This window comes from Lodderomyces beijingensis (genome assembly GCF_963989305.1).
Source record: "Lodderomyces beijingensis strain CBS 14171 genome assembly, chromosome: 3".
Lineage (NCBI taxonomy): Eukaryota > Fungi > Ascomycota > Pichiomycetes > Serinales > Debaryomycetaceae > Lodderomyces > Lodderomyces beijingensis.
Genome location: NC_089972.1, coordinates 2,276,889 through 2,299,336, shown reverse-complemented (window position 1 = coordinate 2,299,336; position 22,448 = coordinate 2,276,889). Strand labels below are relative to the sequence as shown.

Below are 22,448 nucleotides of genomic sequence, written 5' to 3'. Positions count from 1 at the left end.
TTTGGTAAACGAGCCAAAACAAGTAAGCGCACTAGTGAAGCAGGCACCTCCTTGGTCAACCAGGCAAAACTACTCACAACTACCTGGAAAACGTATAACGTCTGATCTCTTAAAGAAAAGTTCATTCTTTTAAACATATCAAGTTTCTATTCTCTCCATAAATCATCTATACACTGTTATTGCCCTCTGCGGTCTGATGGGTCTGATAGCCCCAGCCCCCCACCCCCCTTCGCTTCAACGCTTCTACGCTGCACCAAGCCCTTTATCTCGCGCCTCAAGCAGTTGAATCCTCATTTCCTGACTCCACTTCATCATATCCCTCGTGTTTGGGGCAAAAATACTCATAGTAGATGCATAGCGTCAATAAGGTGCCTTGAAGAAGAGCAGCAACCAAATAACTCACCCATGAGCTCCAGTGAGAGCCCTTGGTGAACATCAACGTAGCGGCAAATACAAACCCACCAGGGGTTTGTATGCACATCATCCCAATCGACAAGGTTCCCGGGTGCTTCAAATGGTATGTAGTGTTGATCTGGGGCACGTACTTTACAACGGTGAGAGCAGCCGATAGTAGGCCATTGACGTTGGCGATGGAGTACAAGATTGCTGTGCCCGATGTGTACCCGATCATGATCTCAAGCACCGAGACTATGGCGTGGAACAAGACAACTTGTCCCACAAACACTATCCTTGCATATTCAGCCCTGTCCTGTTTGACGGAGTCCCTAGTCAACACCAACACAAGCACCAAGATGAGGATGGCGCAAACGCACTGGATGGATATTTGAAATAGGTTGAGTTGGGAGTTGATGCAGTTGAATGTGTTTAATGCTCCAATGTAGCAGCACCTTCTTGCTCTCGAGCTGATCAAGATGATATTGGTTAGTGTGAAGAGGGAGGAGCATGACCCAAGTAGCAAAAAGTTGGTGGATAGCCCTTCGGATGTGCGTTTGAGAAATATTCTTCTGTACTGCGGGATGTAACTGATGATAATCCCAATGGAAATCAATATCAGAATGACAAAGTTGACGGTGGATGCTCCTTCAAATACAGAGCAGTTGAGATTGTCTTCTTCATTAGACGGTACTTCGTTCATGGTGTTCAATTGGAGTTTAGCGTACTGTGTATGTGTGCGGGGTGTGTTCTCTTGAGGGGTCTGTTTATCAACTTTTCCTGCAAAATAAATCATCCCCTCGTTTGCCAGAGCTGTCCTAAAACTTCAAGATCTTGATAACATCACAACCAAAACGCGTCGTCGTCTCCAGCAAGTAAAAAACAACAAGAGCCGCAATCATTGAGGTCGGAGGTACCAATACATAGAAGGCCCTATTGTCTAGAGAACAAGTTTGAAATTCCAATGAGAAGCTGAGGCGGGAAACACAAGCACACACAAACAGCAAAACAGTCACCCTTTTCCCGTGATCCAATCTTCATAAAACCAGCAAATGTCTAGCTGGGCACTAAGGGCCGCCAAGAAGAGAGAGAATGAATTCGTCCCTGGATCTTCCAAATTTGTTGCTCACGAATTAGGGTACCAGTTTGCAGAAGCTGGTGCTCAAATTGGAGAACACTATAGAGAGGTCAAGAGTGAACTCGACTGGCTCAGCGTATTTACGGCAAATATTCTTGACGGGAAAGTAGATATGTCCTTGGATGATGAAACTGGGGGAGAGATGAATACCACAGTTGTAGAGCCCGCAGAAGTGAGACAAGAATTGCGAGAAACAAAAACTACAACTCAAACTCGGGAAGCGAATGAAAGGAGGCAAGAAAAGACTTCTGATGGCCCATTGCAACACCCTGAGGTTAATCCTGTAGCGGCAGAGGCCGTTGAAGTGATACAGGAAGGTACACCAGAAACCAACCTCAATCCTAAAACGCAAATAGCAGAAGAAAAAGAAGAAGAACAAGAACAAGAGGAAGAACAAGAGGAAGAACAAGAACAAGAACAAAAGAAAGAGGAAGAAGAACAAGAACAAGAACAAGAGAAGGAAAATAATTCTGGTCGCATGTCGGAGCATTTGCACGTAGAGCCAACCAAAGTCGTGGAGATCTACCATGACTCCACTAGTCCGTCCTTCTTGTTACCCAAAACACCGGCAAAACCAAGTATGGATTCAGACAGTTCCTTTCAGGCAATTAGCACTGCGATAAGAAAGAGCACTGCCAAGCGGATGAGGGACGAGGAGAATTTTCTACCGTTACACTTGAGTAACAGACCCCGTAGCTCCATTTTTGTCCCCTTGCCTGCAAGAAGTTCCATCCTACCGAGTAAGAAATCGGGACAAGAGTCGTCTTTTGTTTTTGAGAACCAAGAGCCAACAGGTGTGAAAAACTCGGCAATTGCTGATGACAATGATGATGATGTGTCGGAAAAAAAGCCTTCGTCAGTCGCCTATTTGATGAACATGCAGTCCAGTCCTGAAAACAGAAGTATACTGAAACAAGAAAATAAAAGGGGCAGTGAAGAGCCCCGACGACCAAACTCCCCAAGGCGCCTTCTACAGGAGGAGTCACTTCGTGCCCCTTCTATCAAATTACAACCTGTGAACTTAGAAGCTTCTCCATCGGCACAGTCCACTCCGCATCAAAACCGATCACCTACAAGAGCAACAAACGGCACGGGAGATATCTCAGCTAAGCGACCAGTGTTGGATCCAGAGTCGTCATCTCCAGAAAAAGTGTTGGCCCGATTAACTTCTCCCACTATATCGAGTGCTGCCAAAGTTCGACCGAAACGTGTGGAACCACGAAAAGAAAAGAATAGATTCTTGGCCACTTTGCTACAATCGAGTAAAACCGCTACCAGCGAGAAGATCGGTAAAGATCCAAAGCTCGTTGCACCAAAGTCCGCCGAGCCAGCAGCAAGACTCGAGCACTCCACCTGGACAAAGTCCACCAAGAAATCCATGATGGAAAAGAGAAGCGAAGCAGCCGCATTAAAGAAAAGACAAAAGATTTTTGTCAACCTCAACCCGATCAGGAAATCTGAGCTGGCTCAGCAAAAACCTGACGACCGGGGCCATGCAGCGCAATCTTTGACTCCTCAAACCCCCATGCAGATTACCCCAGAAAATCTACCGCATATACTGTCGGACGATGACAAAAACCCTAGCCAGAAAATCATTCAGCCATGGGGAGCTAGCCCCGAACTTCAACGACTCGCACGAGCTAGAAAGAGTGTGGATCCAGCTACGATTTTCCCTGCAAACCCAGTTTTGGACTTGTCGAAAGTGTTTAATAAAGCCTATGACCTACAATCACCAGCTCCAACTCCTCACAAATAGACAAAAATAAATAAAAAAAAGAAAAGGCTAGTCTACACGATTTTCCAACGCTAGATCCTTGCTCCATTTCGATACCCAGTCGGCCACTTCTTGTTTCGGCACCACAAACAACTTCAAGGCGTTGTCAAATAAGGGAGCTTTGGGACTATCGTTCATGAGAGCTTGGTTGATTTCAATTTTCTTGCCAACTTTCACCAATCCCCCCAGTGCAGTTTCCATAAAGCAATCCAACGTTTTGATCCGGAAATTTGGATGTTTCTCGAACCACTCCTGTGGCCTGTTGAAGATCAACTCCAATATTTCTAGCGGTGTTGATAGCTCGCTGATTTCCGCTATAAAGTCGAATTCGTCAATTGTTGGGTAAAGGATCAACGCGGGAAAAATCAACTGCAGCTGGTAGTCAACTGGATCCTCAAGCTTGATCTTTGCTTCTTTCAACATTTCTGGTGGACTCTTTGTCTTGACTATGGCAATGTGCCTCAATTTGATGCTATCGTTTAGGATGGATTTCTGCATCCGAATCTCATTCTCTCGTTTCTCCCGTGCAATCTTTCTATTCTTTTCGTCCAACTCTTTTCTTTCAATCAGGCTCAACAATTGCTTCAAGTCTTTGTTGTTGTCGGCAAAAGTCAACCCGTAGGAAATGATTTGCTTTGCCTCTTGCAAATCGCCAATTGCATCGAATGCTTTCGCCGCTCGAAAACACGCTTTGATATTCTTTTCGTCTATCAAGAGGACTCTCTTGCAGTCGTCGATGCACCGACGATAGTTTTTCAACTCCAAGTTGCAAGCAGCTCTGTTTAAATACAAACTTTTGGTGATGTCGTCAACTCCACAATCAACTTCCAACGCTTTGGTATAGTATTCAATCGCATGCGTATACTGTTTCGCCTTGTAGCAGTCGTTGCCCTGGGTCTTGAAGTTTGTGGCTATTTCATGAGGCTCTCCGTCATATGCCAACGACTTTAATGCCTCTACGCCAACGTTTTCTCCTCCTTCTCCATCGGTCTCATCAAGCTTGGTCATGAAAAACGGTAGCCGGTTCAACTCCTCCATGACCTCATCGGTGGTCTTGTTTGCAAATTGGGAAATCTGAGGTGGTAGATCTGGCTCTCCGGACTTGGGAAGGTACTTGCGCCTTTCCCATTCGGACACCACCCTGTCCTGGTTGGTCTCATCCATCTCAAACTTGATCTTGATCTTGCACTTGATGCCTAGACGTAAAGAGGTGGAATGTGGAAAAAAAAAAAATTGCGCTCTAAGATCTATAATAAAATTCTCAGAAATACTGAGTATACTTGCCGATAAGTATAGAGTCATCGGTCTTGTACTTGGGCTCAGGTGGAGGGTTTGCACACCACAATGGAAGAGCCCAGCTCGCCATTGTTATGATGCAGCACACTGTTGTCAACCAAAGAAGCGTGAACCAAGTGTAGCCCCGGCTAAAGGACACCCCAAAGTCCTTTAGTTTACTCGCAACCTCGTTTCTTGTAATTATCACCAAGTTTGTAATCAAAGACAGACTGATGATCGAACTGAGACAAGCAATCAACGAGAGCACAGCAAGTGCATGCAACACGACATTGGGGATCTTGCTCAAGTCGCGTTCCAATCCTCTATTTGCGTAGATGATCAATGCCGAAGCAAGGAGCATGAGTTGAGCGCAACAGGAAAACACAATACCATTCATAGCCAAGGAGGAGCGGTGGTTTCGAGAAGCCACGCTCTCGGAATACTGCGTGCTCTTCAGAACTTGGCTCTGGTAGGCGTAGGCCAAGATACTTTGTAAGCCCATCTCCTCCAACTGTGACCGGTAATCGAACGCGTAGTCTCTCCTTTTCGAACACGTCAAGACCTCGTTTCTTGTCTTTGTTACTTCTCTCCCCAGTTTGTCCACTGTTTGATAAGACTCGTAATTCCCATAACACCATGACCAAAGCGACGACGTGCAGTATTGTGGAGCGCCTGCGACCTGAGCTTCTGCATAATCCGACAATAGCTTGATTTCGCTATTGGTTAAACTATTGCCCATGGGCTGGTTCTTGCTGTCGTTATCCCCGAATATAGTTGGTGCCAAGCTAACACTACTTCTTAGCGAGTTGTATAGTCCATAGGACACGTCCAAGTGTGCACAGTTGATCCTGGTCATGTAGAGCCTATTGTTTACGGCCGGCCCCACCAAAACCATCAACGAGAAGAAAATTGCAAGACAAGCACTTCCCACGCGCAAGGCTTGAAGAAACCTTTCTAGCTTGGTTAGATTGGAGAAAGGCTTGCTAAGCTTCTGAGTCACCCTTCTCCAAGTCATTGTCTGGTGTGGTGGTGGATACTGAGACAGGTGGAACGGAATCAACAGTAAAAAGATTGATAATGTAGAAAAACAAATCGAAAAAAAAAAAAACTCTCAATCAATTTCTTATTTACAAAATGAATATTTACAATATGTCCCGTCTACTCGATAATTCTGGTAACCATACCGGTACCCACGGTTTTACCACCTTCTCTTATATTGAAACGCTGGTTCAATTCCAATGGTGCCTTCTTGATCAAAGTACCAATCATCTCCACGTTGTCACCTGGCATAACCATTTGGGAGTGGTCAACGCCTTCACCTTCAGGGAAGGAGAATGTAGCAGTAACGTCGGTGGTTCTAAAGAAGCATTGGGGCTTGTAGCCTTCACCAAATGGAGTGCTACGACCACCTTCTTCGGCGGTCAAGATATAGATGGAAGCCAAGAATTTCTGGTGAGGAGTACAGCTTCCTGGTTTAGCCAAAACCATACCTCTTCTAACTTCGTCTCTCTTGACACCTCTCAACAAGATACCACAGTTGTCACCGGCCATAGCAGCGTCCAATTCCTTCTTAAACATTTCAACACCGGTGGAAGTGGCTTTAAACGAGTTTTCACCAATGATTTCAACTTCTTCACCCTTTTTCAAGCTTCCTCTTTCGACCCTACCGGTGACGACGGTACCTCTACCAGAGATGGAAAAGACATCTTCAACGGGCATCAAGAATGGCTGGTCGGCATCTCTTTCTGGGGTTGGGATATGTTCGTCAACGGCATCCAACAATTTTTCGATGGCTTGAACACCAATTTCCGGTTGCCTACCTTCCAAAGCACACAATGCAGAACCCATAATAACAGGAGTAGCCTCACCATCGAATCCGTAAGAAGCCAACAATTCTCTCATTTCCATCTCAACCAATTCCAACATTTCAGGATCATCGATCGTGTCGACCTTGTTGACAAACACAACCAAGTTTTGAATACCAACTTGTCTGGCCAACAACATGTGTTCTCTCGTTTGAGGCATTTGGCCATCGGTGGCAGCAACAACAATAATGGCACCGTCCATTTGAGAAGCACCAGTAATCATATTCTTGATGTAATCGGAGTGGCCTGGCAAATCAGAGTGGGCATAGTGTCTTTTATCGGTTTCGTACTCCACGTGGGCAGCTGAAATAGTGATACCTCTAGCTCTTTCCTCTGGTGCTCTATCAATTGAACCGTAGTCCAAGAAATTAGCTTGGCCCTTTTCGGACAAGACCTTGGTGATGGCTGCAGTCAACGTGGTTTTACCATGATCAACGTGGCCAATGGTACCAACGTTAACGTGTGGCTTGGCACGATTATAAGCTGCATAGGCTCTTGTCAATGAAGGACGAGAAATAACTGCCAAACGCTGTGGCAAAACACTCGAGATTCTCTTGAACATGGTTGGTTTTGCTGGATCTAGGCTTCTAAATCAAACTACGTCAAGGAAGCAGAAAATTTTCAATCTCTAAAAAAAAAAAAGAACGATCGAATGAGAGGTTTCTGTCGTTGATCGAGGGAAGTGAGAATTGGTAGCGCCAGCGGCAACAAAACAGCAAAACACAGTGGAAGCAGCAGGAGGCGGGAGGTTCAAGGGCCTGACACGCTGGTGAGATATATAGCCAGCGAAGCTGCTCGCCGTTATGGACTTGTGAGATTAATGGTAGTATTTGTAGTTAGGATTGCAAGTTATATGAGGAAAGGAAGTTCTGATTGAGAAGTTTTTTGGTGTTTTGAATTTTGGTTGCAAATCCGATATGAAGTGGCAAAGCTGCCGATGATCTCCATGATGCTCTTGCGAATAGCGTGCTAGATTAGATGTACGCATTGAGCCAAACTGAAGCAGTTGGCAGTATTGAGCTCCTATTGTTCTTGCTCAGAGTACGCGTCTATACGTACGACTCCATGGTACCAGCACACATTTTTTGCAAATTTTGTTGAGAAACAGCCGCAAAATTCCTGACAACGCTTCTTGCTTGGTGATGATAGCCGTGTTCATTCAATCTTGTCGTCTCAGAGTCTGGAATGTTGAACTATTCAACCACGTATGATTCACTGTCAAGAACAGAGTGTTCATTTTTGCAACAAAAGCTGACTTTTACAACAGACAGGGGGAGGGCATTCGCGTGATAGCAAACGTGTGTCACGTGACACGCAAGATGAGCGATAACGCAATAGTTGAAAGGCAAAAGGCAGATAAGAAGAAAGCGGACGCCATCCACAATCAAATGAACCGGATTGCCAAACGCCACGGAGAGGTTCCAGCTTACAAGTATACAAGATAGACGATAGACAACCGTTTTGCTCGCCACACGTTTTTACTATACTAGCTACTCAAATTTGTGTTGTCCCTCGCCATGACAGAAAAGACTACTAGAGATTATACTCGAGCTCGTTATTCAAGGCTAGCCGTGCTTCTTCTACCGGCATTTTTACTCTGTGCGGTGACTCTATTCAAGCTTTTTTCGAGTTTGCAGACTATATGGCAGCCTCACCAGATCCCGGATTTGCAAAGAGGAGATCCATATCTAACGATTCAAGGCGATCCATTGCATGATGACCTTGGCCAACCCGACTTGAATCCTTCCAAGGAACATTTACACGTTGGCTCGAAAGCCATGGTTGCAAGTGATGTCCCATTGTGCTCAGCAATGGGTAAAGACATTCTACTTCAAGGCGGCAATGCAGCAGACGCAGCAGTAACAGTTGCCTTGTGCATTGGATCTATAAATTCTCACAGTTCTGGTATTGGTGGCGGGGGATTTATCTTGAGCAGACACAAGGGAAATGTTCTAAGTATAGATGCGCGTGAAATGGCTCCTGCCAAGGCATACAAGGAAATGTACCACGGACTGTTTGTGTTGAGCAAAATCGGCGGTTTGAGTGTGGCGGTACCTGGCGAACTCAAGGGTCTTGAGGAGTTGTACAAACGCCATGGCAGCGGCAAGATGAGTTGGAGTCAATTGATTCAACCGGTGGCGGAATTGAACAGAAACGGTTGGATATGTTCTGAATTGTTTGAAAAAGTGGTTAGTATTGAATATGACATGGTATTGTCAAAAGTTCCCCCCTTGAAAAAGACCTGGGACTTTATATTCAATAAAGACCGATTGGTCAAGAAAGGAGACTTGATCAAGAGACCAAATTATGCAGACACGTTGGAGTTGATTGCTAGGAATGGAAGCAGTGCGATATTTTATGATCCTGAGGGACCCATTGTTGAATCTTTGGTTGAATCAATTACAAAATGGGGTGGCATAGTCACCAAGCAAGATTTTGCCAATTACAAACTCGCGATTGAAGAGCCGCTTTCCACCAATATTGGCAACTATACTGTTTACACAAGCAATGGAGTTTCATCGGGGTTGGCTTTAATTGCAGGTCTAAACTTCTTTGACACTGTTTATCATGCCAAAAGTGATGCTCATGGTGTTGACGATGACGATGAGGATACCTTGTTCAATCACAAGTTGATTGAGAGTTATAAATGGTCGAGTTCTGTTCGCACTAGACTTGGTGATTATGATGGTCGCTTTAAAGTGATTGAGAATTTCACTTGCCATGGGTGGATCAACGATTTATTAGATAGAGATGGTTATTCAGATTCAACGACTTTCCCATGGCAACACTATGACCCCAAATACGAGCTAGTTGAGCCTCAAGGAACATCGCATTTTGCAATTGTTGATGAGGATGACAATTCCATAAGCATGACAACAACAGTCAATTTATTATTTGGTTCCATGGTGTACGACAGGCAAACGGGGATCATTTTAAACGACGAGATGGATGATTTTGCCATGCCCAATACAAGCAACGCTTTCAATCTTACACCCTCGATTTACAATTTCATCCATCCTGCTAGAAGACCCTTGTCGTCAACCGCGCCCACAATCATCACCAACAACAACAATAACAATATAACCGACTTTGTTATTGGAGCCGCAGGTGGTAGCAGAATCACCAACACCATCTTGCAGGCAATTATCAGGGTCTACTACAAACAGTTTAATCTCCTTGAAGCTATATCGTATCCGAGATTACATCATCAATTGATTCCCGAGCACGTGATGTGTGAAAACATCACCGTATTCAAGCAAGAGTTTGCTGGAGTATATGAAAAGTTGCTTGCAAAGGGACACAGCTTTATTGAAACCGGGGCATTAACCGCAATGAATGGGATTAAAAGACTAAGTAATGGTGACTTGCACGGAGTATCTGATTATTGGAGGAAAAGAGGTGAAGCAGATGGTTATTAGAAAAAACAGCGAGACACTGCCAAACACCGACAAATACCGACAGGCGTCAATTGTGCATCACACAAGCAGACTCGGGTTTGTATATATACACTGTAGAAAAATGATAGACCAGAGATAGATAGAGATAAAATGATCTTATTGCACCATTCTCGGTAAATAGTCTTGGACGCCAAAGGTATTGGTGGTTCGAAAAAAAAAAATATCGAAAAGAAGAGGGTAGAAAACCAACCCCTTTGCATTAACGTGCATCGTGGTTATCTGGCATCGTCGGAGTTTCAACGAAATAGCAAAAGGTTGGAATGATGCGAATCTACCCCACAAACAAATAAACATCCAGAAGAAACAAGACAAGACAAGAAAAAAAAAAGTCAACATTCAACGTCAGAAGATGCGATCTAAGTAAGTAGCTGGCGATCAATTGTGAGATCTTTCATGGTGTTAGGGCAGCCGTCTCGATGAATCAAGGGACATCTCTCTCCCAAAAGAACTCTTCAAAGTGACTCCCAGCTGTAAGAAAAAAACATCTTGAACTCTCCCACGAGTGTGGTTTCCCGCCCAACTCACTCAAATAAACCCATATGAAAGGAAAATAAAAATTTTCCTGTACTTGGCTTATAGCTTGGTTGGTTGGTTGGTTGGTTCGTGAAAAAATTACCCCAGAATTACTATTGAGCTCAGGTACACTACTAGCCACCACAAGGCCATTGGGGTCACGTTCTGGTTGGCCTTTAGCCAAATGATTCAATTTTCTATATAATCACCGCCATTGGGCCCTCCCTTATGGAATCTACCCCCGGTGTTGACACGTGTCATTGGAACTTGAAATTGACAGGTTGTTGAGAGTTTTTGAGTTCAAGTGGACCTCGAGGTTTGTCGCTATTGAAAGAAGCTCTTTTTGGTATAAGCTACTGGTGGTACTATTTTGATGACGTTTCAACTTCAAAGTCAACTAAAGAAGCTCCCCATCCCCGATTTGAGCCAGACATGCACCAATTACCTTAAGGTGTTGAAGCCTCTACAGACCGAGCAAGAGTACGCCACCACCGAGGCAGCAGTCAAGTCGTTTGTTCGAGAAGGAGGCGTTGGCCACTTTTTAGATGATTGCTTGAGGCAATACGCTGCAGATAAGCCTAGTTACATTGAGCAGTTTTGGTACGATGCTTATTTGAACTACGATTCGCCCGTGGTGCTCAACTTGAACCCCTTTTTTTTGTTGGAGGATGACCCGTTTACTCAGAATGAAACCAGTTCCATTGATCCGCAGATTAAAAGAGCTACTACTTTGACCTTGTCCTCGTTAAAGTTCATCCAGGCTTTGAAAAAGGAGACGTTGAGCGTGGATCTTTTGAAAAACGGCAAACCCTTGTGCATGTACCAATTTTCCAAACTATTTGGCGCTTCAAGAATCCCCACCAACGATGGCTGTATAATGCACTCGGATCCGACTTCGAACCACATTGTTGTCATGTCCAAATCTCAATTTTATTGGTTTGATGTCTTGGACTCAAAACACAACATTATTCTCAATGAATCGGACTTGAATGTCAATTTCCATTCAATTGTTCATGATTCCTTGTTGACGTCCGCCAACGATATTGCCAAATCCTCGTTTGGGGTGTTGACTTCGGAAAATAGAGGCGTTTGGGCTCATGTGCGTAAAAACTTGATCAATGCCAATGCCATCAACAAGGAAGTTTTGAAAATTATAGACTCGGCGTTGTTTATCCTATGTCTTGATGACATTGAGATTGACGACTTGTCTCAGCTTTCCAAAAATATGCTTTGCGGATTATCGATTTTGGATAAAGGTATCCAAATTGGTACTTGCACCAATAGATGGTATGACAAGATGCAAATCATCATCACCAAAAATGGGAAAGCCGGCGTCAATTTCGAACACACTGGTGTTGATGGCCACACCGTTTTGCGTTTTGTTTCCGACATCTACACCGATTCGATTTTGTCTTTTGCCCACTCCATCAACAGCCATGCCCCATCCTTGTACAAAAGCAACAGTTCAACTGACTCGCAACCTAGCGACGATGATCTCATCACAGTTCCCAGAAAACTCGAATGGGACCTAACTCCCGACTTGAGCTTGGCGTTGAGATTCGGCGAAACTAGATTATCAGACTTGATTAACCAAAATGAATTGCGCCATTTGGAATTTAGACACTATGGCTCGAGTCAAATCAAGAAGATGAAATTTAGTCCTGATGCTTTTGTTCAAATGGCTTTCCAAGCAACTTATTATGCCTTGTACGGTAAAGTCGAGTGCACTTATGAACCAGCAATGACCAAGAATTTCTTTCACGGAAGAACTGAAGCCATTAGAACCGTGTCTCAAGAATCCAATATGTTTGTTCGCAAATTCTTTGATCCCACTGTTGCCAATTCTGATAAATTGGAATACTTAAACCAAGCCTGTAAATCGCATTCGAGTCAGACTAGATTATGTTCAAACGGAGAAGGTGTTGATCGTCATTTGTATGCCTTGTTTTGTTTATGGAAGAGATTGCTCATTCGTTATGAACAGCAAGCTAAAGGCTTGACCCCAGGGGGAGATTTGAAGTTCGAAATTCCTGACAATATTAATATTGTTGATTTGCCGGATATTTTTGCTGATCCAGGTTGGGACAGACTCAACAATACCATTATCTCAACTTCAAACTGCGGTAATCCGTCATTGCGTCTTTTCGGCTTTGGTCCCGTGTCACCCAATGGATTTGGTATTGGCTACATTATCAAAGATGACTCCATATCATTCTGTGTTGGTTCAAAATACCGTCAAACTTCAAGATTCTTGGTAACGTTAAACTCGTACCTTCAAGAAATTGCCAACATTTGGGGCCAAGTCGAGTTGCAGAAAAAGATGGATTTAAAGTCAAACCCTGTTTTCGGTTTAAACAGCAAGAGCTTCACAACTTTACTCGGTGGGTATGGTTATTTCGATGTTGGTGAAGAAGATATCAAGAGTAGAGGCCAATCTCCAGAGCCGCCATTCTTGACTAGAGGAACTTCATCAGGCTACAGTATGCGTGATTTGAGTAAAAAATTGAGACTCAGTGAATACTAAAAAAAAAGGCACATTCTATGATTATCTAAAAAAAAAAAACAACTATTTATCTATACTTATTTATTTATTTATTTATTTATTAAAATATATTTATCAAAATTTTATATCCCAAAGTCTCCATTGATTAATGCTTGTCTTAAATTTGCCTTGTTAGTAGGCTTGTTCTTATCATGCTTAACTCCTATTGGGGCCACATTTAAAGCAGGTCCGTCATGACCGTTTTTGGTCGGGGTCATGTTGTGAGGATGGTTTCTTGAGAACTGATAATGCGTTGCCCCGTGTTGTGGTGTTGGCGAAGGGTGGAAATGCGCTGCCCCATGTTGTGGTGTTGGCGAGTATTGTGGGTAGTACTGGTGTGTCATTTCACCAGGATTAAAATTCATAGGCATCGGCTGTTGCGTTGGCATGTATTGATTTGGATTGTTGTACTGGTACATCATAGGATGAGGTATTTGGCTGTGCATAGACATGGGCTGGCTAGTTTGACCCAGCGGTGCTGAGCTTCGTTTCTGTGGAGGACTTGCAAATGCATCCTCTGACCTCAGATTTAACCCCTCATTCGAATTCAACAATGGGTGCTGACCCTGTTGCGACGAGTTTGGTAAAGATAAACGGTTTCTTTCTGGAGACGCGCTTGGATTGTGGTAAACGTACGACTCTCGGCTTCCCATTGACGCGTACGAGGTTCGCAGTGAATATTGGTGGGCAGAGTTTCGATGATGTCCCGTCCACCGCGTAGAGTCCGTGGGGGACGCGACAAAGCCAAACATCGACTGGTCTTGATACTGTGTCATGGGAGACATGAATGTTGGCACCGGTGAGGTAAGTGGGAGGTTTTTTGTTGAATCTGATGGAACGTTTACGTCCACAGGATTCGACATGCGTTTTAATGTATCTGGAGAGTCCAAGTGTGGGACTCTGGTGTCGTTTCCGTAAGGTATAGTTTGCATAGATGGCGGAGGCACCATATTATTATCATTATTATCATTTAGTGGTACCACAGCGTAGGGGAACCCGGCAGCTTGAGCAGCAGCAAGTTGAGCAGCTTCTGCATGCTTTTTCGCCTTCTTTTCTTCCTTCCTTCGCTGTTTATCTTGATCAAAATCACCCATCTGCTGAATAGTGGGGCCCGAGTCAACATTTTTACCATCAAACGCGGAAAAGTCCAATTCTTCACGGGACGAGGCCACGGTATTGGTCCGTGAAAAAGTCTCATCCCCTGACGAGCCTCTCTTGCTCAGATATTGCGACCCACGAGATTGATGATGACCTGCCGGCGGAGCTTTGCGGGTGGGAACGCCTCGGGCACCAAAATGATTTTCATGATCGTTATCTTGATTATCCTCAATAACTTTTGCATACTGCAAACTCAATTTTTTTCCCATGTCAGATTCTAACTTTCGAACATCTTCAGTGGTCACCGAAGTTGGGTAGATATAACTTGAATCGTCAGCAATCAGACTGCCCATTTCTTCGTAAACTGCGATTACGTCTCCGGACCGACTAGACGTGATCTGCAGTATATTCAGGGGGTCCTCATCTTGACGCTGTTGTTGTTCTTCCTCCTCCAGTTGATTTTTTTCATTGGGAAGTGGCGGGAGTGGGAGATCCTTGTACGTCTTGGTTAGCGCCAATTTGGTCTGCATATATTGCAGTTCAGAGAGCTTGTTATAAACTCTCTTGTCCATCATCTTTTCAGTCACCACGACCCATTTCTGGAAACCCAAGACACTCGCCTCCATTACAATTGACCTTCCAAATGCAGACTTGACCAGTTCGGGCTGGTCGCTAGCAAGTGAAGCCAACCATGTCCAAACGTAAAAGTCTTGAATGGTGACGTTTTTGATGCTGACAGTTGAAACAAGCGGGAGATCCTCTTGTTTGCCGCGCCCCGGTTTAGCCCATCCTGGTCTCAAGCCATATTCATTTGTCGACTGCTCAGCTGTTATTCGTGCCAATACTCGTTTCGATTCCTCGGTAAAAGTATCGATGATATCATTTGTTGTCCTTTTAGAAAACACATTCTTCAAAATGGTGTAGTTTTCTTTTGAAATGTCATTCTTGTCGAATGATAAATTCTTTCGAACTTTACCAAGTAAATCATAGGCATTGGAAGAAGGCTTGTTTGTGGATACTGATAAACATGGAATAGTAATCAGTCTATAGTTTTCTTTTTCAACAGGAGGATATTGAGTTGCAACTAGTATACTTTGTAGCGACTTTGGCAATTGCAAAGCCTCTGAATTCTTTTCCGGAAGCATTGAACGTAAAAACGATAATACCAAATGGAATAGTGCCATTGAGTAGCTCTTCCAATTTTCGATACCTTCCATAAAATCAGCTTCTTTTGAACTTGTAGTTGAACGCGTGTTGAACGCCCAAAAGCTGGCCATCATGCTGATTTTCCTACCATTGAGGTGGTTAAACTGCGAATTTGAAATCAAGCTCAATATCAAATCCAAAAAGTCATGTACAATGGACGCATGAGCTTGAGATTTCAAACATTTGGGCATTATAGTCAAAAACGCATTTTTGGGGAATTTGCGTTCACTTTCTCTTTTTTTGAACTCGTTGTAAACATCAATGCCAATGATTTCGTTGTTTGGTAACCTTGACCAAAAGTATTTCAAGCATGAAATAAGCGTGAATTCATCCGATTCTGAGCATATTTTGGCAATTGAATTGGAGTCTTGTAGAATGATCCCTTGTGGAGCAATCAACGACAAGAACTTACTCAACTTGGAGTCACTTACTTTCGATCTAAACGGCAAAAAGATGTGCGGTGTTTTGGTACCATTGGTTTTCAATTCTTGAGTTATCAAATGGATCACAGTCTGTACATTGGATCTAGTGAATTGGTCCGGGTGAACGGAACCCGGTAATGAGGTTAGAGTTGTTGCTGATGTTGAAGCTGAGGCTGAGGCTGAACCCAAGGAGGATGATGTTGGAACAGGTGGAATGGGAGGCAATGTTATTGCTGCTGCTGTTGCTTTGGTGGCTCTTGAAGGATCATAGAAAGGTAGACTAGGTAGTTGAATACCATCAACAATCCTCGGTAACGGTTTATCCATAGTTTATGTGAGTAATGATGAACCTCCTTTTCAAAAGAGAGTACGGCGCTCCTCTTGATGATTAGTACTCCCCGCTGTTTCTTCTTGTCACGGTCACGGTCACGCTCAGCGGTGGTGGCACTGGTGGGTGGCTGTTGTAAAGAAATAAAGAAAACGTAGATGAATTTGGTTCTAAAAAAGAAAAATAAACCTGTGGCCCTCGCTACTGTTTCTTCATGAAAAAGAGGAAGGTTACCAAACACCAGCTGATTCACACCCGAGGGTTGATGCGTTTTCTTTTGGTTGTTTATATCAAGGCCATCAATTTCCACCACCATCGCCTATCAGTTTGAAACAGGCTGTTTTATTTACTGAACCCCTGCCAATCCCAACTAGCTTGTACATCGTGTTAAGTTGAAGTGTGTCGCCTAATGGGTCCCCTTTTTTCAATTTTTTTTTTTGTTTTCACTGTGCTCGAGTATCAGAGACCCACCATTGCGAAGGAAACGCACTTTACACGAGTATGAAACTTACAATCGAGACAGGGTAGGATGGCTACTAAAGAGGTTAAATTTCCACCATTTGCATCTGCTTCGCCAATCTTTTTTTTTCCTTTTTTTTGCAAAAAGAGTGGAAATATCATAACCGCAGAGACACACTTGCACTGTGCTCCGTGGCGGAAGCACCCTTCATGTCTCCATGCTTGAATCTCCTCTTTTTGCTTTGTTTTGCTTTGTTTTGTCTGTTCTATTGTCATCGCACTGGTTACTGGGTATTTGCCTACAAGTAGCGCGGCCCTCAGGGTTCTCGTTTCACGCAGACACGTCTGTGGTTTCGTAAATTTTTTAAAAAGACAGCAAAGGGTCCTCTTCTTGGTACTGACTATGGCTATAGAACACGCGTGTGGGACTCTTGCTATCAACACGAATGTTGAAGAGGCAGAAGCAGAAGCAGAAGAAGCCCAAGAGGAGGTGGTGTGTGTGTTGGGGGGGGGCAGGGGTGTTTGTTTTCTTTGCTGTCACGTGACAAGTGATAAAACCAACTCACCCTCCACATACCCATAACCCTTCTATTATTACTGCCACTGGTAGAAGTGACGTTTGGAAATACATCAACGAAAGAGAAACCAAATAAAACATTATTGATTTTCTGATTTACTTGAAAATCAAGGGTTCATCCGCTTGATCAACACCCAAATAGGGCTCACTTTAGCTAGTGAGTTCTCCTCATCGGTTATCTTTTAGCCTAAACGGTTTTGCTTCCGTTAGTTTGGTTTGTATTTTCCTTTTCCTTTTGCAACTGCAGTCGGTTGATTTCCAGAGATTGGCGTACGTAAATCAAATCTTAGACTTCGTATTTCTCCTCCTTCCACCGCACACCCTTTTGCAAGATACTAAAAAGATAGAAGTAGCAAACAAAGAGCATTGGAAAGCTGAAAAGATCTACAACACACTCGCATATCCTGAGCAATTAAATCACACAAAGAAACTTTTACATTTTACATTAAAATACATTCTACATTCAACTTCAACGTCAGCTTCAGCTTTAGCTCTAATCTTTTACGTTCTTAACATTGTTATTGGTCTATGTTCAATGTAGTTGGAATGGTGGATGGTATGGAGCTCATGTTATTTTGGGCCTGCATTGTAGTTTCAGTCACCAACGTTGCTTCGTTCAAAATCTTTTCCAAATTCTCCGCACCACCGCAATATTGCACTAATGAAGCGCACGTCTTGTGAGCTGTCAAGATGTTTTTCAAGTTTAGCACTTGGCTCCTTAGTTGCAAGACTTGAGCACTTGATTCTCGGTATCCGTTCGAGTAAAATGTCAACTCATCTTCCATTTTTTGAATCAACTGTTTTTTTCTCTGACGACATTTGGATGCTGCAACTCTATTTCTTTCAAGAAAACTTTTACGTTTATCTTCATCATTGTTGGCACCATTAGTGTTGTTGGTGTTGTTGGTGTTGTTGGTGTTATTACTACTAGAAGATGCGGGGTTCATATTGGTGCTTCCATTATTCGTTGCCTTGCCATCATCTCCTTCACTCTCCTTTTTCTTCTCCTTTCTGGGCCGTTTGGTTCCTCTCGGGGTTTTTGTCTTTTTCTTGGGAGCTTCAACTACTGGTTCTGCCGAAGGATCTTTCTTGATTTCGGGTGATGACTGTCTTTGAGAAACTGTCAGCGATAGCAGCTGTTGCGACTGTGGTTGTGACTGTGTCTGCGACCGAGACTGCGACCGAGACTGCGACTGCGACCGAGACTGTGCTTGTGGTTGTGACTGTGCTGATGCTAGAGGTTGTGACTGTGCCGGTGCTTGTGGTTGCGACCGAAAATGTGGTTGCCACTTCTGTTGGGGCGGATTAGGAGGCTGGGGCGCGGGCAAAGACGGCGGAGGTGTAAGTGCTGGTAGTTCCTTCTTTTCCTGTATTTCTGGCATATGAAGCAGCTGCGCCGGTTGCGTTTCTTGATTAAGCTGGTTCATTCCAAGCAAGTTTGATAGCCCCGGAGTAATAGGCCCATTAAGAAAGGCCTCGGGCGTGGATAAGCCGGGAACTTGGCCAAAGCCAAAATTCGATAACCCTCCCGGTGTAAGACCCGTTCTCAAGTTTGACTCGTTTGGTGTCAACCCCGTCTTCCTCAAAGTCGTCATAAACTGGTTATAGTTTTGTTGTGGAGGATGATTCGAGGACGTCATTAGACTCGTCCATAGATTTGTTGTGGGAGTGCCAGGATTCGATGTCAGCTCCAACGGTGGCAACCTTCGTCCTCCAGGGGTAAACAAAGGAGGAGTTATGCCGGGGAGCTTTATTGGATGTACGGGGACGTGCGCCTCAAAGGCTCTGGCTTGGCCAGAGCCTATAGTATCAAGCTCGGAACTCGACCCATTCGTTTGATGGCTTGTTGTGCTGGATTCTTTTGTAGCAAATGATCTTTCAAAGGGATTAGGTTCTAAATCAAATTTTGACCTCGACTAACTTCAGTTAGTAATCATTCAAGATACCTCGAGTCATTTTATGTACACTTGTGTTTGATGTTTGCATATATATATATCTGTAGACGTGTATATACTTACTTCTGACATGTTTGCTTGCTGGTAGTAGTTTGCTGATTATTCCTCTCGAGTAAAGGTTTGAGATTTGTTTTTTATGTGACGTCAGAATTTTTCATGATGTTTGATTGAATGTTTACTTACACCCACTGATTGCCAGAACCGCATACTTTCGAATATCTCGCAATTTCCCACGTCAACCCACAGCACGGCCACCACTGACCATCACCACCATCTCCGTCTCCATCTCTATCTCTCTTCGTCTCGTTCTCTCATCTATCCCATCTATCCCAACTCCACACGCTCTCTGTTCTGAAGAAGATCTGACTCTCCTCTTGCAATATCTCTCTTGCCCTTACCTAAAATCAGATGTACCAAAATCTAAACTGCTAGGAAAAAACACGCTCTTTTAACGACAACTTGTCCTCATGTCCACTTATAAAGATAAACCACAACTCCCGTTGTACTACAAGCCAGCATCGCCTGCTAAGCGGAAGAAGAAGGCCATGTTACTCAAGGGGTTCTTCTTGTCCATATCTCTATATGTGATCTACTACTTTGCAACTAGAGAAGTTACCTTCAATATCCTTAGCTCGCAGCCAAACTGGAAATCAGTTCAAAGGGAAGTGCGTCAAGCAATGTTGGACTCATGGCACACTTACGAAAAGTACGGCTGGGGGTATGACGAGTACCATCCGTTGCTGGAGACGGGTGAAAACATGGGCCCAAAGCCGCTCGGTTGGATGATTGTTGACTCCATCGACACGTTGATGATTATGGATTGTCCCGAGGAAGTTGGCAGGGCCCGCAATTGGATCAAGAATCTAGACTACAAGTTTGATTACGAAGTCAGCAACTTTGAAACCACCATTAGAATGTTGGGTGGATTACTTTCAGCGTATCATTTGAGTGAGGACGACATGTACTTGGATAAAGCAGTTGTGCTTGCAAACTCGTTGCACGGAGCTTACGACAGCCCCTCGGGCATACCGTATTCCTCGGTCAACTTGAAGACGGGCGTGGGAGTCAAGAACCATGTCGATAACGGCGCTACTTCTACCGCGGAAGCAGCAACTGTGCAATTGGAGTTGCGTTACTTGGCCAAATTGACCGGTGAAAAGGACTGGTGGGACTTGTCTGAAAATGTCATGAAGGTGTTGGAAGCAAACAAGCCAAAAGCCGGCTTGGTCCCGATTTACGTCGACCCTGACACTGGCAAGTATCAAGGCAAATTGATAAGATTGGGAAGCAGAGGCGACTCCTACTACGAGTACTTGATCAAGCAGTACTTGCAGACATATCAAGAGGAAGAGGTCTATTATGACATGTACCGCGAAAGTGTTGCCGGAGTTAAGAAACATTTGGTGAGAAAAACCGAGCCAGATGGACTTACTTTTATTGGCGAGTTGGAAAATGGCATTGGCGGGCCTTTTTCAACAAAGATGGACCACTTGGTCTGCTTCTTTGGCGGTACGTTGGCCGTGGGAGCAACAAATGGGTTGACTTTGGAAGAGGCGATGAAGGAAAGTTGGTGGAACCAGGATAGAGAGTCGGATTTCATCTTGGGTGCCGAGCTCACAGAAACATGCTATAGAATGTACGCCGATGTCGCACCAACCCGCTTATCGCCAGAGATTGTTGTGTTCAATACCGATCCTACCAAGCTGAAGAATTTCTTCATCAAGCGTGCCGACAGACACAATTTACAGCGTCCAGAAACGGTTGAGTCGTTGTTCTACTTGTATAGAATCACGGGAGATGAGAAATACAGGCGCTGGGGCTTGGAGATTTTCAACAGTTTTATGCAGTACTCGAAAGTAGTCAACGAAAAGGGAGACATTAGCTTTGATTCGTTAAGTGACGTTACCAGTTTGAATGAAGACGGCACTTCGAAATACAGCGATAATTTGGAGTCCTTCTGGTTTGCCGAGACCCTCAAGTATCTATACTTGCTATTTGACGACGATAACACGATTCCGTTGGACCAATACGTTTTCAACACCGAAGCTCACCCGTTCCCCAGGTTCAATCTTGGAAATTACAAAACTTGGAGACGAAGTGTATAGATGGGTAGTTGATATTATCTTGCTTGGAAATAATGACTAGCAGAATTCCTCTCTCACTCATACACTAATACACTCATACACCCTCATACACACGGCCCATCATAGGCACACCCCGCCGTGTGTTTTCAGGTTTTAGCGAGCAGGGCTCACTACAAAGTACTGCGTGCCTAGTAGCATCACCTAATGATGGTGTTGATAAGGTTGTATTTTGTCTCACGTGCACATCACGTGCATAATCGTTTTCTCAGGGTATAGTCACGCATCCCACAAACATCACCATACACCCATCTGGTAGCTATTCCCGCGCACTCTCACCAATGCTAGTACCAAAACTACTGAGAGAACTCAATTTTCACTTATCTGTAGAAAAACTTCAATCACACACTAGCTTGAGTCACCCATACACAACCGATAATAATGAGTCCAACAGTATGTTTGCAAACACAAGGAGCCAGATGCGAAATGGAGAACTTTGATGGGAGCCATGTGTCTTCCTTAGGATGACCAGGTATTCCTTTACTTGTTCTTTTTTTTTTGCAAGATCATTTTTTTTTTTGGTATCAATACTAACTCCACGAAATGCAGGCTCCAAAGTGGTACAGTTCAGAAGATGCTGCCGTTCCAAGGCAAGCAAGAAAGACCGCTCGTCCACAAAAATTGCGTCCATCATTAGTCCCAGGTACCGTCTTGATCTTGTTGGCTGGCAGATTCAGAGGTAAGAGAGTCGTATACTTGAAGAGCTTGGAAGACAACACTTTATTAGTTTCCGGTCCATTCAAAGTCAACGGTGTCCCATTGAGAAGAGTCAATGCCAGATACGTCATTGCCACATCCACCAAGGTCAACGTCGAAGGTGTCGATGTTTCCAAGTTCAACGTTGAATACTTTGCCAGAGAACAAAAGCCAAAATCAAAGAAGACCGAAGCCGAGTTCTTCGAACAAGCTCCCGCCAAGAAGGAAATCAAGGGCGAAAGAGTTGCTGACCAAAAATCTGTTGATGCTGCTTTGTTGTCTGAAATCAAAAAGACTCCATTGTTGAAACAATACTTGGCTGCTTCATTCTCATTGAAGAGCGGAGACAAACCACACTTGTTGAAATTCTAATGAACTTTTGGGAGACGGGAAAATGAAAAAAAAGAGAGAGAGAATGAAGAAGAAGACGAAGGGACGTGTGTAGAGGTTAGAGGTTAGAGGTGTCTAGGCCGTTTAACTTGTATACTTGTATAGTGTTTTATTCACAAAAAAATCTGTAATACGTTTTGATACATTTGTTTGGCCCTGTGTGGTTGGTTTTGGCTCTCCTGCCCGCTCTGTTGTCTCTGTTCTCGTCGTTCTCCGTG

The 22,448-nt window shown here is 44.0% G+C and overlaps 11 protein-coding genes across 11 annotated transcripts; 5 read left to right on the top strand and 6 right to left on the bottom strand. All coding sequences in view use genetic code 12, as the record gives it.

The window, feature by feature from the left end:
* Window positions 1-274: 274 nt before the first annotated feature.
* On the bottom strand, window positions 275-1,096 carry LODBEIA_P30740 (uncharacterized protein; the record flags this gene model as incomplete). The annotated part of the gene is made up of 1 exon (XM_066973144.1): window positions 275-1,096. The coding sequence occupies one exon, from the start codon at window positions 1,094-1,096 to the stop codon at window positions 275-277; it is 822 nt and encodes a 273-aa protein (XP_066830012.1).
* Window positions 1,097-1,445: 349 nt separating this feature from the next.
* Window positions 1,446-3,287, top strand: LODBEIA_P30730 (uncharacterized protein; the record flags this gene model as incomplete). Its single annotated transcript, XM_066973143.1, has 1 exon — window positions 1,446-3,287. The coding sequence occupies one exon, from the start codon at window positions 1,446-1,448 to the stop codon at window positions 3,285-3,287; it is 1,842 nt and encodes a 613-aa protein (XP_066830011.1).
* A 27-nt stretch (window positions 3,288-3,314) lies between these two features.
* On the bottom strand, window positions 3,315-4,469 carry LODBEIA_P30720 (uncharacterized protein; the record flags this gene model as incomplete). The annotated part of the gene is made up of 1 exon (XM_066973142.1): window positions 3,315-4,469. One exon carries the CDS (start codon window positions 4,467-4,469, stop codon window positions 3,315-3,317), a length of 1,155 nt encoding a protein of 384 aa, XP_066830010.1.
* Window positions 4,470-4,566: 97 nt separating this feature from the next.
* On the bottom strand, window positions 4,567-5,595 carry LODBEIA_P30710 (uncharacterized protein; the record flags this gene model as incomplete). Its single annotated transcript, XM_066973141.1, has 1 exon — window positions 4,567-5,595. The coding sequence occupies one exon, from the start codon at window positions 5,593-5,595 to the stop codon at window positions 4,567-4,569; it is 1,029 nt and encodes a 342-aa protein (XP_066830009.1).
* A 143-nt stretch (window positions 5,596-5,738) lies between these two features.
* LODBEIA_P30700 (uncharacterized protein) lies at window positions 5,739-7,007 on the bottom strand (the record flags this gene model as incomplete). The annotated part of the gene is made up of 1 exon (XM_066973140.1): window positions 5,739-7,007. The coding sequence occupies one exon, from the start codon at window positions 7,005-7,007 to the stop codon at window positions 5,739-5,741; it is 1,269 nt and encodes a 422-aa protein (XP_066830008.1).
* Window positions 7,008-7,962: 955 nt separating this feature from the next.
* LODBEIA_P30690 (uncharacterized protein) lies at window positions 7,963-9,864 on the top strand (the record flags this gene model as incomplete). Its single annotated transcript, XM_066973138.1, has 1 exon — window positions 7,963-9,864. One exon carries the CDS (start codon window positions 7,963-7,965, stop codon window positions 9,862-9,864), a length of 1,902 nt encoding a protein of 633 aa, XP_066830007.1.
* Window positions 9,865-10,789: 925 nt separating this feature from the next.
* LODBEIA_P30680 (uncharacterized protein) lies at window positions 10,790-12,940 on the top strand (the record flags this gene model as incomplete). Its single annotated transcript, XM_066973137.1, has 1 exon — window positions 10,790-12,940. The coding sequence occupies one exon, from the start codon at window positions 10,790-10,792 to the stop codon at window positions 12,938-12,940; it is 2,151 nt and encodes a 716-aa protein (XP_066830006.1).
* Window positions 12,941-13,041: 101 nt separating this feature from the next.
* On the bottom strand, window positions 13,042-16,011 carry LODBEIA_P30670 (uncharacterized protein; the record flags this gene model as incomplete). The annotated part of the gene is made up of 1 exon (XM_066973136.1): window positions 13,042-16,011. One exon carries the CDS (start codon window positions 16,009-16,011, stop codon window positions 13,042-13,044), a length of 2,970 nt encoding a protein of 989 aa, XP_066830005.1.
* A 1,555-nt stretch (window positions 16,012-17,566) lies between these two features.
* On the bottom strand, window positions 17,567-19,075 carry LODBEIA_P30660 (uncharacterized protein; the record flags this gene model as incomplete). The annotated part of the gene is made up of 2 exons (XM_066973135.1): window positions 17,567-18,964; window positions 19,067-19,075. The coding sequence occupies 2 exons, from the start codon at window positions 19,073-19,075 to the stop codon at window positions 17,567-17,569; spliced, it is 1,407 nt and encodes a 468-aa protein (XP_066830004.1).
* A 395-nt stretch (window positions 19,076-19,470) lies between these two features.
* Window positions 19,471-21,108, top strand: LODBEIA_P30650 (uncharacterized protein; the record flags this gene model as incomplete). The annotated part of the gene is made up of 1 exon (XM_066973134.1): window positions 19,471-21,108. The coding sequence occupies one exon, from the start codon at window positions 19,471-19,473 to the stop codon at window positions 21,106-21,108; it is 1,638 nt and encodes a 545-aa protein (XP_066830003.1).
* Window positions 21,109-21,525: 417 nt separating this feature from the next.
* On the top strand, window positions 21,526-22,212 carry LODBEIA_P30640 (60S ribosomal protein eL6; the record flags this gene model as incomplete). The annotated part of the gene is made up of 2 exons (XM_066973133.1): window positions 21,526-21,537; window positions 21,694-22,212. The coding sequence occupies 2 exons, from the start codon at window positions 21,526-21,528 to the stop codon at window positions 22,210-22,212; spliced, it is 531 nt and encodes a 176-aa protein (XP_066830002.1).
* Between the last annotated feature and the right edge of the window lie 236 nt (window positions 22,213-22,448).